Genomic DNA, 19,244 nt, shown 5'->3' on the forward strand with positions numbered 1-19,244 from the left:
TAATCTGGCAAGGAAACAGGAATGAACCAAGAAAAATTTGGCGGATCCGGTGGCTAAACGAAATAGATGACATTACCCATCCGGAAATGCACTTTTTTAATCTGGACGACTTACACCCTTATAACTGGCATGTGTGGATTAAAACAAAAAACAAAAAAACCCACCTTAATCCAAATTTGATGTGGACACACACACACACACACACACACACACATGATTCTGAGTTATCAAATTGATTCACTTTGTCAACACAAGAGAGCCAAAATCAGTCAAGTACTTTATATCACAGAGCCGTAAAATACAGTATGCTGCCTATGAGGTCATGCAACAGTCGTTTAATGAAAGGAATGTGCTATAAATGATTTCCAGGGAACAATCTAGTGCACACATCTAGCATTAATTGGTGGTTTTACATGCAGCACTGTACACCCAAACATCGAATTATATTTCTTTCGGCTTAGTCGATCGAAGGGTGTCATTTCACTGAGGGCAATCATGCTTTGCATATAGACGGTGTACGTGTTAAGCTGAGTTTGTAACCCAGTGCGTGAAGTGAAGAAAATACTAACTAAGATATTGTTGCTCAATTCATTTTGTATATGCTACGTCAGGTTTGCTTGGTAGAAATCAGCAGTTTCTTACTGTTCATGTTATCACTTTATAAACATTTTAATTATGAAGGACTATCATTTGCACATACTTGAGGCAGAATTAATTTGTTTTCTCGCTCAACACAAATCTGTGCCGATTGCTACGATGAAGAAAACATCAAGAAAAAACAGACAGAGAATGCAATTACAAAGTTCTGTCTATACTAGATCAGTAACAAGGAAATAATGATGTCAATTTTTCTCACAGTTCATACTAATGGAAACCATAATAACAAATTTAACACAAAGCATGCAGTTATTATCGACAAATGATTACAATTATAAACCAACCAATCAGTCAGTCCATCCATCAATAGATGATTGATATCACAGCAATATTATCTAAAATTTTCGAGATTGTGAATTTCTCAGATGGTAACATACATTATATATATGCTGCTCTCATTTCCAATAAGTGTAAGTTAGGCTGCATGGTTTAAAAAAAAGGGTGTTGATTTAAAATGGTCTTGAGTCAACTGATGAGAAGATTTGCTTTTTTCTCGCGAGATTCAGATTTTTAAAACAAAATAGAGATGGCTGGTCATTTTCTCAAGTTTCTTTCTGTAATTTTGTTTTGTTGTTTGGGGATGATCTCTCGTGCCCTATCTGATAGATGCCATCTATGCAGGAGAGGTACCCCCACCGCCCTTTCCGTCAACGATGAGGAGAACACCAGCAACAATGGCACAAATTAAACCAATGATGGCCAGTGCAAATGAGAAGCCGAACTCGTTATCACCTTTGTCTTCAAATTCAGCACCGAAGATGATAACAGCGATCAGCCAGCAGACACCTGAAAAGGAAGAGAAATCCAATGAAAGGGTAAACAACAGTATAAACAAGGTTGGCTGTGTTAGCCACCGTGTCTGATGAGATGGATCATTCTATCAGTAAATTGAATTAGGGCTCAGGTTCTCTCTCTCTCTCTCTCTCTGGCATGTCTGTCACTTGGTATGTCTGTCTGCCTCACTGTTTCCCACACTCACTTTTAACAATGACAGTGATTTTTAGAGTGCACATCCTTTACATGGCATGCACATAAGGCGTATACATACACAATCAACCAATGTACGATTCAATCAGCCTTTGTACAATGTCAGCATACACACACATACACAAGTTTAAACAAATACATGTACTGGACAAATGCAAGTAATGTAATTATGTAAAACAATATTACTGGGGGGTGGGGAGGGGGGGATACAAGTCGTGCTCAGAGCACTAAAGGAAGCGGACTTCATGATCAGAGGTGAAAAAAGAATGTCTGACATGAAAAGGGAGAGAATCCGAAATAATTTATTTTATGTCGGCCTCAGGTGGAGAAACATGGACAGGCATGGCACCATCGCTTGAAGCGACCATGCCAGAGAAGTCGTGTGTCAGTAGCAGAATGGAGAGAGCGAGAAAGAACGGAATGAGAGGTCAAATCAGACAGATGGGCTGGGGCAACAAATGCAAGCATCTATGAGATTGGGGACCACCCGGTGAAGTTTCAGAGACTGGGTACCAGTAATAAGAGAATTACAGTAATGTGGTCTGGACAGGATACACCAAATAACAAGAGTCTGAAGCATATCTTCCCTCAGGGTGTACAGGGGTGGGGACGGAGTAGGGAGAATAATGTTCACAGTTACTGTAGATTTTTGCCCCAATCAGAAATGGAAGCAACTCAAACTAATACTGTGGGTACAAACTAGAAGAACCTGGCAGGAGCATTTCACAGTTTTTATAATTGCATGTTGTTGTTGTTTTTCTTTTTAAGACGTAACATTCAGCTTACATGCCATAATTTTTATTTTAACGGCAAAACGCCAGTCTTGCTTCAGGATAACCACATGAAAAGACTGGTCGATAAGGAAAGCGTCTCTTCTTCCCTGGCATCTGTACTGTACTGAGATAGATGGCCTGAAGAGAGAGAGAGAGAGAGAGAGAGAGAGAGAGAGCATTTTTATGGCTCAAGCGTGATTACTGCTGAGTTTAACTGAAACAACAACGAAACCGAACACGCAACTGAGGCGACGGTGGGGAGGTGTGACCCAGACTATATTAAACTGACGCCCCTCTGATGCTGCAGACGATGCCACAACGAATATCAGCGAGGAACTTTATTTCTTTGTTCATTCTGTCTTCATAAAGTGTCATCATTCCCAATGATAATAATGCATTTTCTGACAGGAAGGGGCGAGACAGAGATGGAGATAGAGACAGACATACAGACAAAGACAGAGACACATTCTGAGGGAGAGAAAGATGTGGGGGCGGGGGAATTCTAGCAACAAATAATGAGAAATGAACATTACCTCCTACGAAACAGAGAATCAAGGAAGCCATCTTGACCTCTCCGTTGCCACTGCAGGAGCCGACAAACATGAAGAGGATGACCAGCAGAAGGGCCACACTCAGCCCCACAAAGCCGAAGATGCCGAACGCTTGGAAGCTAGCAAACCAGTCTGAAAACATCACACACACACACACACACACACACACACACACATACACACACATACAAACGCCCGTGCAGGCACGCACGCTCACACCGGACACACACACACATACATACACATTCACACACAAACACACATGCGCGCGCGCATGCACGCACGTACGTACGTACACACATACATATATATATATATATATATACATATATACACAGACCTATATTAGGCCTATCAACACAAAGGGCGTTCAACGCATCGCAAATGGAATATGATACTGAGTACAAATGTGCCTTTTTTGTTACCAAAAAAAAAAAAAAAATTAAAATTAGAAAGTACGGTTAAGATATACCTAGCTATTAAAAAGACAATGTCTAAGTCCTTTGGCGGGGGGGGGGGGGGGGGGGGGGGGGCATCTCTGGCATATAAACGTTTGAAAGAAAGGTCTGAGACAGTATTCCTAGATATCTCTTGGTTGAAAATATCTTACGAAAGGGATCAACAGTTCTTTATGGCGTCCTGACAACAAACAGTACACGACAAACTCTCCGACTTCTGAGAGATTGGACTGTAAAATGTTAAAGAAATAAAATTATTAAGAAATATTCTAATACTGATAATAATAAATGTTCATTTTGTAGAATGGAATGGGAACCAATTGACCATTTACTCTTTTCATGGGCATAAGAACACGTTTTTGGAATGGTCTCCAGAACTTCTTGAATTCTAAGAAGGCACACAATTCTTTTCTGTCAAGATAGCTCTTTAGTCATTGTCACTGACTCTCTGACAAAAACTGATGACGTATTGGATTACGTAATTGTATCTGAAAAGTTCTAAAACAACCACAAATTTGAAGAAATAAAGTGTCACCGGCTTTCAAAAGAAAAAAAAACAAGAGTAAATTGCAATGAGGTTGAGAGACTGTTGTATGATATCCAAATACCCGATACCCCTACGCACACACACACACACACACACACCGAGGCGGACACATGCACAACCGAGACAATGTGGTTACATAGTCACTTTGTTTACGTTGGTGAATGAAAAATATGGAGCAAGTAGCTTTGGGGTATGCCTTTAAACCATGAGATCAATAGGAATCAGCTGTCGGTAGCTAATGTGTGGAACGATCAGAATATCCCCCTCTCACAAGCACCCGCTACACCCACCCCGCCCCTCCCTTTTTCTTTTGGCAAAATTAAACAAAGGTGATCACTTACCCATTCTTGTTCCGTCCAGCAAACTGCAAGCGCTTCCATCGTCTCTACAATATCTCCACAGACCCCAGCCTGGTTTGTTTACTGAGCTGTTGTCTGTGTAGCCCCAGGACGTGGTGGTGAAGGCGATCCAGCTGAAGAGGTTGGCTACCACAAGGAGGATGAAAGCCACCTTCATGAACATGGAGGCGCCCATGAAACCGTCCTTCACGCCCATGGTGGGTTCTGGTGTCCTGGAGACACGATGGACTGCTGCTTAAAATCACACTGAGTCTTTTGGAGAATGGCCTGGAGACAACTCACTCTACCTTCGACAGAGGCAAACAGCTCACCCTACTTTTATTAAACAAATTATGAGAGCATGCTCCAAAATATACACTCCTACAATAATATACCTATACCGCTTGAATTCACCGGAAAAGTGATATTTGGACCTTTCGCAACACACCAGGTGAAAATGCAGCCACGAAATACGAGGGTCATTCAATAAATAAGGTGAATGTTTCGGTATAAGGACTTCTAATACAGATAGAAGCTTACTTTTTTTTCTTTTTTTTTAACTTCTTTTTCACATGGATTTAATTTGTTTTGCAGATTAAAAAAAAACTTTGAGAGTTTTGGCGATTAACAAAGATGGCCGACCAAGAAGCATGCTCCAGGATTGAACAGCGGTCAGTTATCAAGTTTTTGGTTGCTGAAGGGTGCAAACCAGTTGAAATTCATAGGAGAATGTCAACTGTGTATGGTGCCACATGTTTCAGCCGAAAAAATGTCTACAAGTGGGCTAAATTGTTTAAAGAAGGACGGAGCAGTGTTGAGGATGAAGACAGGCCTGGAAGGCCTACAGAAGTGAGGTCTCCTGAGGTGATCGAATCAGTCATTGACCTCATTCAGTCTGACAGAAGGGTGACAGTGGATGACATTGCAAGGAGTTTGAGCTTATCTGTTGGGACAGCACACAAAATTGTCCATGATGACCTTGGCTACTCGAAGGTCAGCTGCCGGTGGGTGCCAAAGATGCTTACTCCAGAGCACAAACAGAGGAGGGTCGAGTTGTCCCAGCAGTGTCTCTGCCGCTATGAGAAGGATGGTGATGAGTTTCTGAAGAAGGTGGTCACATGTGACGAGACATGGGTTTGGCACTATGAGCCTGAGTCCAAACGGCAGTCCATGGAGTGGAAGCACGTAGGCTCTCCAGTGAAGAAGAAGTTCAAGTCCCAGCGGTCCACGAGGAAGGTGATGCTCACCGTTTTTTGGGATATGCAAGGCCCAATCACCATTTCATTCCTTGAGAAAGGAAGCACTGTGAACAGTGCCAACTACTGTGAACTGCTGAGGCAGGTCAAGAAAGACATAAAGAACAAACGCAGGGGTCATCAGTCAGACGGAGTCATCTTGCATCATGACAACGCAAGGCCTCACACAGCAGCCCGAACGATGCAGACCATCAACGAGCTGGGCTGGGAACTGCTCCCTCATCCCCCTTACAGCCCAGACCTTGCCCCTTGAGACTTTCACCTGTTTGGTCCCTTGAAAGCGTTCACGAGAGGCACGAAGTTTGAAAGTGACGATGAAGTCAAAAGTGTTGTGAGCGACTGGCTGAGACATCAGTCCAAAGATTTTTACGCTGAGGGAATACGGAAGCTTGTGCACAGATGGGAAAAGTGTGTGACAGTACTGGGAGACTACGTTGAAAAAAAAAGAAAAAAGTAAGCTTCTATCTGTATTATAAGTCCTTATACCGAAAAATTCACCTTATTTATTGAATGACCCTCGTACTTTCTGCAACAAACTGATCCCGAATATAAATCAATACAAGCGATGCTTTTTAACTACCAAAATGACCATTCATAGACAAGCACATAGCAGACTGCACTGGGTCCTGGGTGTCTGTGCTCACGACCTCCAAACAGAAAGAGGAAGATTTCTAAACATACAAATGGAAGACTGGTCTGTGGTATCACCGAACAGGAGTTCTTTCTTTTGAACAGTTGCCACATAATCATACAAAAAAATTAATATGGTTGGAACCGATAATGAATGCACAGGTTCTCTGCTATCCAAACTCAATGAGTAATATGTATGTCCTTGTAACATTAAAAACAACAACAAAATTTACAAAATGCAGATAGTCAAGAATCAAGAATATTCAATCCTTTTATCCGTTTTGGGTATAGAGGACTTAAAGTAACAACTCTGGTAAATCCGCCAAAAAATGAAATGCAAACAGTACGCGAAACAATGAAACTGGTGCTAAAAACAAATAAATAGCTATCATATCTTGTAATCTTTCCTATTATTACGAAAATCTGCAAATTTCCGGCATTTAGTAACATAATGAAATTCGCCCCCAAGACAAGTACGCAATTCATGCGGAATATTGTGACATCTACCAGTCTCAAAAGTTGATTTATGACTACTACACCAGAACTGCATTAACAATGAGTTGTAACAATTGGAAATATACTTTTCTCTTCCAAAATAAGCCTTAAAGTTTCTATAAAATAAAATAAAATAAAAACATTAGTATTTTCCAAGGCATTCCGCCATATTCAAATATGATTATTTTGCAATTCCTGCTTGACATCCAAACATAAATTAATAATTTGTTGTTGTTGTTGTTGTTTTTTAAATAATCGTGAATCCCAGACCGGATCAAATCCAGTTTCTGTCAAAATATATCTTTTTCAAGTTAAGCATGGCGATGTAAAAATCCTTTCTTTATATAGCTCAAACAAAATACCGTATAATTTACAAGAATATTTCTGTCTTGTCATTCGTTGTGACAGTTTTGTGTGTTTCAAATTAAAATTTCGAATTTGTTTGGGGGTACTGTCACAACTCATAACATTCTCATTCTTCTGTCATTCTCCATTGATTAAATCTTTGAAGGGGTTTTCATTACATGCTTTGGTAGGACGAAGAGCAACAATTAACAATCATGAATTTGGCAGTGAATTGGTTAACATTGTATACCTTCAAGGTTCTTTTCTTTTGATGATATTCGTGTCGGACTCCCGACTTTGTTGCTTGACATGTGCTGTGTGGCCATGTTTACTTCTGAACAGAACACGATCTAAACCTAACAGATCATTAGCCGAATTAAAGTATGATCATTGAAACGTTGTCGGTAGTGTCACAAGTTACTGAGAAGACATCTTGAAGCACCTGACAGTTCTTCTGTTATTGTTTGTGAAATTTTGTATGACATATTGACAAATATTAATAAGATTCAGATCTGAGAAATCTCCGAGCGGACTGTTTTATTATCATCTATTTTGTTATTAGTTCTTATGTCGAATTTGAAGTGTTTTGAGTTGCTTAACAAAATAGTTAATATTTCTTGTATGATAATATATCTTTCTTCTTCTTCTTCTTTTTTTCCTGAAGTCTGTGTGTTGTGTTGTCTCTTATAGAGTGCATGACAAACACACAGAGAGAGGAAAAGGAGTCTTTCTGATAGGTGTGGAACAGTATTTTCGAGATGAGTAGCAAAGCTACAGTGATAGTGTACACAGAGCAGTGCGACGGGAGCATTTACGTGCAGACCTTTTCATTTTTCAAGAGAATATACCTCCCAACTAGGTGGCGTGTACACTGCACCACAGGTTCATCGTGCTACTGCTTTCAGTGTATTTCCTGATCAGATCTCTGTGGTGGAAAATGAGAACCCAGACTGTCATGCGCTTGTCCTTAGTGACTTCAATCACCTCTGAACTTTCTAAATATAAACGGCAAGTCAAGTGTGCGACCAGAGAGGGCACAAAACAAAAAAAGAGACACTGCCCTTGGACTGTTCTGGTCCGTTCAAGCAAGGCGTGGAAGTAAGATTGGAGGGGAGGAGGGGGAGGCGAGGCTCACTTGTCGAGTTGGTAGAAAAGCATTGATTAGTTAATTTTGGAACGGAAGCGTAGCATGCACAGACACGCTCGCACGCATGCACGTACTCTCCTTCCCCTCCCCATGCCCCCACCCCACCCCTCCTCTCTCTCTCTCTGAGGGCCGGATGAACTGAAAAAAAGCATGTCTTTGCATACTGCACTTCCCTCATAAAAGAAAATTAATGCATTTCACTTCTCTTTCTATGTTATAATCATCATGTTTATAAATGCCATTATTATTCAGTATCGTGTGTTGAAGCTATCTGAGGGGCTGGATGACAAAAAGTGTTCCTGTGCCCATGTATCATCCTCGGAATTTAAAATTTTAGTCTTTCTGTTTCTGTCACCCCTTTCAACGTCATCTTCCCCAACACCCCCCTTCTCCCCCTTCCTCTGGTGTATTCACGTCACGGTGTGTCTTTCGTCGCTAGGCTTGGTCCAGCTTATTCGGACGTAAAAGAAGTAAACTTACTCAACATACGTTGTTGTTTTTCTCCTGGACTCTTCTATATTTTCTGTCCTGGATACTACTCTCCTTACTTCTTACGCCTGTTTAACCGTGCCACATTTAGTCAGTAGTTCTTTCATCTTATGTCATCTTTAGTCATTAGTTATACCTGTGTTACCATGTCATGTTTAGGCAGTAGTTATTACACCTGTTTTAACATGTCACGTGTTGTCATCAGTTCTTACACCTGTTTCCTTAATCTATATCCCACGGCTTGATCTTTGCATATTTATTCAAAACCATGTATACTTCAAACATGACGAACTTTTGACGGTTAGAGTGCTTTCTCTTTTGTTGACTACATTTGGCAACATTTTTATACGCTTAGAGCAGTTGTTTGTTCTGTCCACTTGCATTAATTTCACCATTATACACCGACACATGCTGAATTGAAGTGCTAAAATCAAACGACGTAACATACCCAGTTATAAGCATTTTTTATGTTTCAATACTTAATCCAGGGTCTTTCTTTTACGCACTGGCAAGCAGTTGAACACTTGAAGAAGCATCATGCGAACACAAGCGATGATGCAGTTGTCAATCAAATTATTTAGAAAAACAAAGACAAAATAAGGAGTTATTGTTTAATTCATACAGTTTATGGAAAATACCGACAGCAACTTTTGGCATGCTTAGCTAAAACTGAGTTTTGAAGAAAATAACATGTTATTACTCGATATGTGAATATGTGAATAAAACATTCGCTGAGAGAGAGAGAGAGATGAAAGGTACTAACCAGTGAACAACCCTTAGAAACAAAGCAGCGTGCTGTCACTTCCAAAGTGCCACTGCGGCTGGAGATGCACAAGCTTGTGTGGAAACTCAGCCAGTTCAACCGATGAGCGCTGCCTGCCAGACTGAAGCCCCAAACAGTGGCATGTGCAGTAATACGCAACCATTGAGCGTCGTCGTCATAACAGACTTCTCCCGATCGAAAAATACGGTATCGACGACGCAGTACTGTTGCATGGCTGATGGGTTGACAATGGTTGCTAACAACAGTCTTCTTTGATGGCAGCAACACAACTGAGGAGTGCCAAGGTTCTGGTATTGGCTGTGGTGTGGAGGGGGGGGGGGGAGTGGAACGCGGGGATGAAAGGTGTCAGTGGTGTGACTGGTTTTGCTGCAAAGTGAAAATTTAAATCACTCACTGAGAATGGCCGACAGAATGGTGCCCCGTGTGTGTGGTGAACTGGATTGGTGAAGGCATGGGTGCAGGGAACGGGAAAGGTGTGAAGGATGGGCAAGGAAGAAAATTTATGTGAAAAAATGTATGTATGTATGCATGCTTGCTTGCGTACATTCACATACACAAATTGATTCATGCGTGCATATACATTTTTTTTTTATGTATGTATGTGTGCATGTGTGTGTGTGTGTGTGTGCGCGCGCACACACACACACACACTCACAAACGCTGATTACTTTCAAACATGAATATAGAGCTTTTTTGTTTGTTTGTTTGTTGTTGTTTTTTGTGTTTTTTGTTGTTGCTTTTTTGCTTTTTTTTTTTTTAACCGAAATCTCTACTCAAGACCACAAAACAGAACGAAAAATATTGTGACAGGGAGACAAATAAGCAAGAAGCAAGGAGTCGGGGCGACAGAAAATACTGTGATATGCAGAAAGTTATTCAACAACAATGTGTCCAGAAAAGAAACGATTCATTCGTATAAAGTTCTGGGTGTTTAATCACAGTTCAGTATTCGGTTAAACATCAATTCTTTAACCTCTCACGATTTACAAGTTGTCTGACTTCCAACGATTACCCTCAGGAATTATTACACTATAAACACCTTACAACCAAGGTATCATTACACTACTGATACCTTACAACCAAGAGACTATCACATCACTAACACCTATCAACCAAGGGATCATTACACTACTAACACCTATCAACCAAGGGATCATTACACTGCTAACACCTATCAACCAAGAGATCATTTCATTGCGAACACCTATCAACCAAGGGATCATTACTCTGCTAACACCTATCAACCAAGGGATCATTACTCTGCTAACACCTATCAACCAAGGGATCATTACTCTGCTAACACCTATCAACCAAGGGATCATTACACTACTAACACCTATCAAATAAGGGATCATTATTCTGCTAACACCTATCAACCAAGGGATCATTACACTGCTAACACCTATCAAATAAGGGATCATTACATTGCTAACATCTATCAACCAAGGGATCATTACTCTGATAATACCTATCAACCAAGAGATCATTTCATTGCGAACACCTACCAACCAAGGGATCATTACATTGCTAACACCTATCAACCAAGGGATCATTACTCTGCGAATACCTCTTAACCGAGGAAGCATTACTCTGCTACCTCTTAACCGAGGAATCATTACTCTAACTTCAGTTTTCAACCAAATGTTTTTGCTTTTATTTTCTGTATGTTTCGTGTCTTGCACAAATGAAATAATACTGAAAGGAACACAGGGATTCTGCTGTTATTTAACTAATGATATTCAGCGTTGTTCATATTCATGAGATCTACAACTTATTACTAGCATGGATAAACTGCATTTGCTGTGGATATTGTTGACTCAGTTTGGTTAACTGAAATGTACAGGAGGCGACGTGGAGTATTCTACCTGTACGATGAACTGGAGTTCTTACCTCTCGTTTCCAACATGGATAGTTTTGGAGTGAAATCAGAAAATCCCTCCGGGGGACTGGTGTGAGGAGGCCGGGATCTTGGTGAATTTTCATATTTCTACCCCTTCTACTTCGTGTCTTCCTCCTCCTCAAAGCACAAACTCACACTTCACCAAATGGAAGCATGTAATATGCATGTGAGATCAGCTGTTTTTTGATCCACATTTACTTCTCTGTTTTTTTCCGTTAGCTCTTTCACCCCACATGGAACTCCAATGCATGAGTCATTTATCCCCTTAAAGCTTAGGATAGAATCAGTAAAGACTGCTTAACATTACGAACCAGCCATCCCCCTCGTCTCATTCTGATGACATGTGAATACCAGATCATCTTTGATGATGACTTGTGGATACCAGATCACTTTTTGATGACATGTGGATACCAGATCATCTTTGATGATGACATGTACATCAGATCACGTTCTGATTACATGTGGATACCAGATCACCTTTGATGACATGTACACCACATCACTTTTTGATGACATGTGGATACCAGGTCACCTTTGATGACATGTGGATACCAGGTCACCTTTCATGACATGTACACCATATCACTTTTTGATGACATGTGGATACCAGATCACCTTCGATGATGACATATAAACCAGATCACTTTCTGACGACATGTTGATACCAGATCACTTTTTGATGACAAGTGGATACCACATCACTTTTTGATAACATGTGGATACCAGATCACCTTTGATCATGTCATATGGATACCAGATCACCTTTGATGATGACATGTGGATACCAGATCACCTTTGATGATGACATGTGGATACCAGATCACCTTTGATGATGACATATGGATACCAGATCACCTTTGATGATGACATGTGGATACCAGATCACCTTTGATGATGACATGTGGATACCAGATCACCTTTGATGATGACATGTGGATACCAGATCACCTTTGATCATGTCATATGGATACCAGATCACCTTTGATGATGACATGTGGATACCAGATCACCTTTGATCATGTCATATGGATACCAGATCACCTTTGATGATGACATGTGGATACCAGATCACCTTTGATGATGACATATGGATACCAGATCACCTTTGATGATGACATATGGATACCAGATCACCTTTGATGATGACATATGGATACCAGATCACCTTTGCTTGCCCTCTTCATTCCTCTAGAACCTCCTTCTTCCCCCTTTCTTTGTGCACTTGTGTGTGTGTGTGTGTGTGTGTGTGTGTGTGTGTGTGTGTGTGTGTGTGTGTGTGTGTGTGTGTGTGTGTGTGTGCGGTGTGTGTGTGTGAGACAATGTGTTACTTCAGTAAATCACACCGAGGAAATTATTTCCGTTTAATCCTTTTCGGGCCATGTTTGTCTAGGTCAGTCCAGGAAAGGTGTTCGAATTCAAAAGAAATATATCTGGATATCCCAGGGTAAATTTGATGGGTGTAAGTCTTGCATGCAGCACTGGCACTGTGAGATATGTATGATAAAAGAGAGGGCGACAGAGTGGGCGAATGATTGTCTGCTCTATTTTCACACACTTCTCGCTTGGCTGGTCCCGTGGAACAAATGAGATCTATGCAAGTCAACACACTGAACTGATGACATGTCCCCACATGACCCATTTGGCGGTGGCAAAGAATGGAAAGTGGAAGGAGAATCGCCCCCGCAATGAACGGCAGCTCCATGACTACATAGGTACTTGACGTGTTGAAAGACACCATGTACTCTGTGTGTGTGTGTGTGTGTGTGTGTGCCAGCAAAGACTTTAGCCCTACGGAAAGACGGGCCACTCCTAGACGCTCCCTTCTTTGTTTCTACTAACGCGAATGAAGCCAGAGCCGCCTCGCGCTGACGGGGTTTTCGCCCCTTTTCCCGAGTATCGGTTTACCGACTCGCGGAAAGCTGGCTGTGTAGGCGTGTTTCTCTCTCTCTCTCTCTCTCTCTCTTCTTTTACTTAAATGAAATTCAGGTGTTGTGAATGAAAGAAAATTTGTGATAAATATTAAAGAAATCTAAAATAACTAAAAAATTAACTAGTGCTTACAATTTTTAAATGCATTATTAAAGAATTACATGTCAGAAGAAAATAACTAAACAAGTAAACAAATAATTAACGAACAAACACATAAATAAATAGGTGAATAAAAAAATGAAGACAGAAAAAAAGACAGAGCGAAAGAAAAAGAATGAAAGAAAGAAAGAAAGAAAGAAACTGAATTACAATATTGTTTCATATCACAACACACACACACACACACACACCACCTACCCCCCCCCCCCCCCTCCCTACACACACCCACCTCCCGGACATGAACAAATTAACAACACTCCTGGCTGATTTTTTAAACTTTGTCAATGGTGCTTTGGATGTGTCTGCCAGAGAAGCAAATCTCTCATCCATAGTTATTACTTTCTACTAGATCAGTTTTTGTTAATGGTTTAGGCATAGATTAAATGGATGTACTTACCTGCATCACCTTCCAATGTTGTTTTCTTCTTTTGCTTGCGTGCTTTTTTCGGAGGTGGTTCGCATCTCTGAGGGAGGGGTCGTTTTGTAGAAATGGTTGGAGGGGGGTTCGGAACACTGAACAGCGTCGGGACAGCATTCCAGTTCAGTCGACAAGTTTTGCTGGAGGGGTTCATGAACTGACTGGCCTCAAAGTGGTCGGAACACAAACAGCAATTGGCATGGAGATAAGTTTCTGACTGGCCCACGAGGTCTGCACGCCTGCAGTTTTGCACCCATTTCTTACACCTGTGTTGAAACAAAACAAAAAGAGATTTACTACAAATCCATCTGCTCACAAATCGGCTTTAATTAGTAAAGTTTATATCCCCCTCCTCATCCCCCCCCCTTTCCCTGTCTCGTTTCTCACCTCCCCACCCCTTTCCCTCTCTCGCCCTCACAAACGTTTTAGCGAGTGCCGTGAACATGGTTATAAGTTGTTGTTTTCTTAAATGAGTTTATTATCAACGTTTAAACAGAAGACAAAAATGTGCGTCGGAATCTTCGTCGGGATCATTCCCACTTTATTTTACAACTGTATAGATCTGATACAAATGATATAGATCTAGAATCTAGCATGATAGCCAAACCAAATTATACACTGAACTAAGCCTCTGCGAATTTTTTCGAGAGATTTTCAACATTTAGATCTAAACAAAAGACAAAAACAAAACTCACCTATCTTTATCCTTTGGAAATGAAAACAGTCGGAATCCTTTTTTTCGAGAATTGTGGCAATTAGGTGCCGCACACCAACTTCCTCTCGGCTTGCTCGCCATGTTACAGACAGTATGCATCAGCAAGTCGGGAGAAGTGGGATGGGCCGTTTTCGCGATTGCGTCAGGTCGGCTTCACTTACCGCGCAAAGTGGCGGGTCTTTCCGTAGGGCTAAAGTCTTTGGTGCCAGCATGCCGTACACACTCCAATCTGTTCGCCTTCCCTTCTGCCCCTTCCCTGCCCACCCCTCACAAGTATGGTGCACACAGGTTCATTTGCCACCCAAGCAAAGAACATGCACATGATCGCCAGGTGTGCAATGGTTAACTCCGTATGGGAGTTATAGTAACATCTAACCTATCATTGGAACTTATAGTAACATCTAACCTATCATATATCTTTTGAATCTTAACAAGACACCCTTTGTCCAGTCATCTGGTATCTTCTCTTCCCATATGGCTGTTATGAGTGGCTGAAGCATTTTGGCCGCAAGCTCTGAGTCTGCTTTGAATAGTTCTGCATTGAGGTTGTTTGTCCAGGGCTTGTCCGTTCTTGAGAGATCTGATAGTTTCTGTATCGGATTTCTTCTGTATCGGATGGTTCAATATTAACATCGAGGTCAGTCTCCGATTCTCGTATATCAGCCTCAGTTGGTGGTGGTGGTCTGTTAAAATTTCACCGACGTGCTCCGCTCATCGAGATTCCTGTTCTGCTTCTGACATCAGCAACCGTTGTCGCTTGTCCGTGCATGATGGATGCGTCAGTGATTCCTCGATTCTTACCGCAGACTGTCTTGCTGATCTCGCGACCCTCTGTTGGCTGTGTCTTCTGTCTGGCTTGCAAAGTTGCCCATGTACGCCCTTTTGTCTGCTCTTTCTATCCTCTTCATTGTCTGGTCATCCGACTTGCATTGCACTTTGTACCTCTCTTGCAGTCTCTCTGACTTGGCCTCTGTCAGCTTCTTTGTGGTTCCTATTGTCAATGGCTTGCATGTCGTAATCCACCCCTTTTTCTTTTTTGTCTGATTCATATGCAGGTTTCACTTTTTTAAGTATGCTGTTATGACTTGTTCCCATTTAGTGTTGATTTCATATGGGTGTGGTTTTGTGTGGTTTTCAATGTCTGCTGGAGCATGGAACCTGTTCTTCAGCTGTAGAATAAAAGCGCCCTTTATTCTGGGGATTTGAAGTTTCTCCACGTAAAACAGTAGGTGTTTTTCTGTGCCCTGATTTTCACAGTTTCAATGCTGTTGTAACCAGATAGTGGTCACTGCCGACATCGGCTTCCTTCTTCACTCTGACATCCAGTAGTCATTGTCTCCAGGTGCCATTTATCATCAGGTGGTCGATCTGATTCCTGTCTCTTCCGTTGGGGGAACACCAGATCACCTTGTGTATGTTGTATGTAAAGAGGGTCTCTGTGTCTGTGTGTATATGTGAATATTGCCTATGGATTGTCTGATGGCCACATTTGAAATCTAATAACATCATTGTTTTTACCGGATGCTATGGAGGACAGAAGTCGCTCTTAAGAAGCGAAGCTATGTAAATTTCGGTGGCAAGAGTCGCCTGTAACTCCATTCAAATGATATAAACAAATATGCAGTTGATGGCAAAACGCACTACAGTCCAACTGTGATGTCAAAGTCACAAAAAGCTTTGGTGAAGCATATTCTTGGTTTGGAGGAAATGTTATTTGAGGTTTCGAAAAGCGTTGGGCAGAAGTGAGAAACAGTACTGCTCTTGCACACAAGTTCAACGAAGTTACGAAACGTGCGGGAAGAAAATGGTTCAGTGCCGTTTTGGCCAGGCATCCTGACCAGAGTGTGGAATCCTGGAACTACAAGGAGTGCCAGGACAGCCGGCTGTAACAAAGGAAGTGTCAATAAGTTCGTGGACATTCCAGACATGGTCAAAGAAAAATACAAGTTTGAAATAACATTTTCTTTGGGGTAATTGAAATGTCTTAAACACACATTTATAAGCAGAATCTTATAAAGATTTTAGCTCATTATTTGTTTCTCTTTTTACATTTCCTGTGTGCAAAAAGAGCTTGTACCAGGCATATGTGGTGTGTGTGTGTGTGTGACTGTGTGCGTGTGCGTGTGTGTGTGTGTGTTCATTTACCTCAATAAATGTTTGGTCACACTTTAATCTTATCTTTTGTTTCAGTTTGAATTAATGTAGATCCCCATTACAGCTGCTGGGCGTGCGCTTAAACTAACCATAAATAGTATGACAAAAAAGGAACAGCTATGGCTCAGTTTGGGGACAGCATTATCTTGAGCCAATTTTCAAAAATGCTATTTAATTCTGTGTTTGTTTGTTTGTCTTGGGGTTTGTTTGGGGGTTTGTTTGTTGTTGTTTTTTGTTTGGTTGGTTGGTTTTTTTGGGGGGGTGCGGTTGGTTTTGGTTTTTTTGTTTGTTTGTTTGTTTTTTGTTTTTTTGTTTTGTTTTGTTTTGTTTTTTGGTTGTTGTTTTTTTGTTGTTGGGGTGTGTGTGTGTGTGTGTGTGTGTGTGTGTGTGTGTGTGATAATTATCTTACTGAATATTTTCCTTTTACATCACTGAAATGTTTCGCATTATCTTAAAATGTAATTTTGTTTTTTTACCTCAATGTTTTCTTTTTACATGATAGTTCATTTGTACGTTGTGATCAAGGAAGGGTGCGCCAGTTGCTCATTCGTTTTTCGGTTTTAGTTGTCGATGAGCATTTGTCTTTTTAAATGTTATAATTATCTTACTGAATATTCTCCTTTTTATAATAATTGAAACGTACACATACGCGCGAGCGCATGCGCGCACACATACTCTCACACACGCAGGCACACACACGCACGCGCGCACACATAACGATACATGCACACGCACGGACACACACACGGTTGTTTCACTCTAAATCATAATATAATAATATCTTACCCACATGTTTTTCTTTTTACATAATAGATGTGTGCATGGTGATCAGTGAAGGGTGTGTCAGTTGTTTGTTTTTTCTCTTTGATTTTTGCTGACGGGTATTTTAAGTGAGCCTAAAGAGAATTTTCTGTTTTGGTTGAAGCAGACAGTAAAGTATTTTGAACTGAACTGAATTGAGGAACGTCTGACGGCTGTGGGTAAAGTGATAAACAGAGCAAGAGAAAAAAGAAAAGAAAAGAAAGAAAATGCGAAACAGATAACTTTGAATGGATTAAAAAAAAAAATTTTTTTTTAAGAATTCTGATATTAAACTTTGTCCACTTAGAAATATCTTTCTTTTTCTTGAAAGCATTAGGGCCAACTCCCACATGAAACTTCAGTACTGCATGTAAAGTGTCGTGGGTTTACTGATCAAAAAACGGTCTAAGCTAGGCACATAGGTCTATTTTACTTGATTTGCCGAATACTTTAAAATTTTCTTTTATAATTTCTTGAATGTTTGTGTCCACTTTCTCCATAATACTGCGGCTAACCCTGTGAACAGAAAAAGAAGAAACACTATATATAGTGTGGTGCGTCCCTTAGCTTCAACTGTCAATACTGTTGAATAATAAATGGGCAATGGAAGAATAGGCTTACGTGGGGAGAGGAGGGGCGGGGAGTGGTACGGTAAAATAAGTTATCTGTTGATCCACGATCAACCGGTTCAACCAGTATTTCATTATTTGAAGACTTCTCGTCAACCCATTCAAATTTCTGTGTTGAGACCAAACGCGTTGACAGTTGTTTGGTAGGCCAGGGAACGAAGATAATTTATTAGTATTAGCTGTAAGGATAATGGTTTTATTCAGTACGAGGATCGGGTGCGTGTCAGTTAAAGGGAGGAGATGAAACAGGGGTTCTGTTTGTTTCTTATGATGCCGTGACAACTGCCCTTATCAGCTTGACACACTTTTCATTTTTGAATTGTAGACCATTCACGCAAAACTTGTAAACCGGTTCTTTTTCAGTCATTCAATATGTGTGTTGTGTGTGTTATGTGTGTGTGTGGGTTTACAATCATGGTATTTCCAAGCAAGATTAAAGCTTTTCTTCATATTGTTCAGTCGCTCTGCCAAGCTGTCTTACCGGTGTAACAGGCCAGATCTTACCCCGTCCAGAGTTTACCCCCGTAGGAACTGGCCTTGGCCAAAATATACCCCTCTATGAACTGGCCTAGTCCAGAATGTGCCCCGTATAAACTAGTCTGGGCTACATTATACCTGGGGTATAGTTTGGCCTAGGCCAGTTTATATCCTCTGGGCCATTTTTTTAGCCCCCACCCCCCTTTTTCTCTGAAATACATTGATATTTAAAAGTGCCAATATTAACAACCTTAGAATGAAGAGTATGTGAACTGCGAGGAAAATATTTATTTTACACAATGTTCATTACCAATGGGCTTTCATTCAAAACTGGAAAGTAATCAATGAACTTGTTGCTTGGATACAACTGTTGTCATATTTGCAATTAAAATTTTCGATATGGAACACCTGTTTTAATTGATATTGTGTTTGAACATGAAGTTCGTTCCTAGAGACGTTCAGTCGCTCTGATGTACAGTGATTGCTTTTAATGAATTATGCTTTGTTATCTTGAGCTGGAAATAGAAAGAGGGAGACATAGAGGCACACCATGAGAGCTGCAGTTATGCAAGGTTTGTAATATGGCTGTGATTGGGGATGAGTTC

At 40.9% G+C, this 19,244-nt stretch overlaps 1 protein-coding gene across 1 annotated transcript; it reads right to left on the reverse strand.

Annotated features, from left to right (window-relative positions):
- Positions 1-264: 264 nt before the first annotated feature.
- On the reverse strand, positions 265-9,594 carry LOC143300476 (uncharacterized). Its single transcript, XM_076614183.1, has 4 exons — positions 9,437-9,594; positions 4,315-4,544; positions 2,951-3,100; positions 265-1,443 (listed from the first exon to the last, which is right to left on the reverse strand). The coding sequence occupies exons 2-4, from the start codon at positions 4,526-4,528 to the stop codon at positions 1,271-1,273; spliced, it is 537 nt and encodes a 178-aa protein (XP_076470298.1). The 5' UTR covers positions 4,529-4,544; positions 9,437-9,594; the 3' UTR covers positions 265-1,270.
- Between the last annotated feature and the right edge of the window lie 9,650 nt (positions 9,595-19,244).

This window comes from Babylonia areolata, chromosome 26, assembly GCF_041734735.1.
Source record: "Babylonia areolata isolate BAREFJ2019XMU chromosome 26, ASM4173473v1, whole genome shotgun sequence".
Taxonomy (NCBI): Eukaryota; Metazoa; Mollusca; class Gastropoda; order Neogastropoda; family Buccinidae; genus Babylonia; species Babylonia areolata.

Excerpts from the sequence above, each read along its gene's own strand:
- LOC143300476 (XM_076614183.1), bottom strand. The coding sequence starts at position 4,528 with ATGGGCGTGAAGGACGGTTTCATGGGCGCCTCCATGTTCATGAAGGTG. Across the intron at positions 3,101-4,314 it reads GCTGGACGGAACAAGAATGG|ACTGGTTTGCTAGCTTCCAA; the intron begins GTAAGTGATCAC and ends TGATGTTTTCAG. Across the intron at positions 1,444-2,950 it reads GATTCTCTGTTTCGTAGGAG|GTGTCTGCTGGCTGATCGCT; the intron begins GTAATGTTCATT and ends CTTCCTTTTCAG.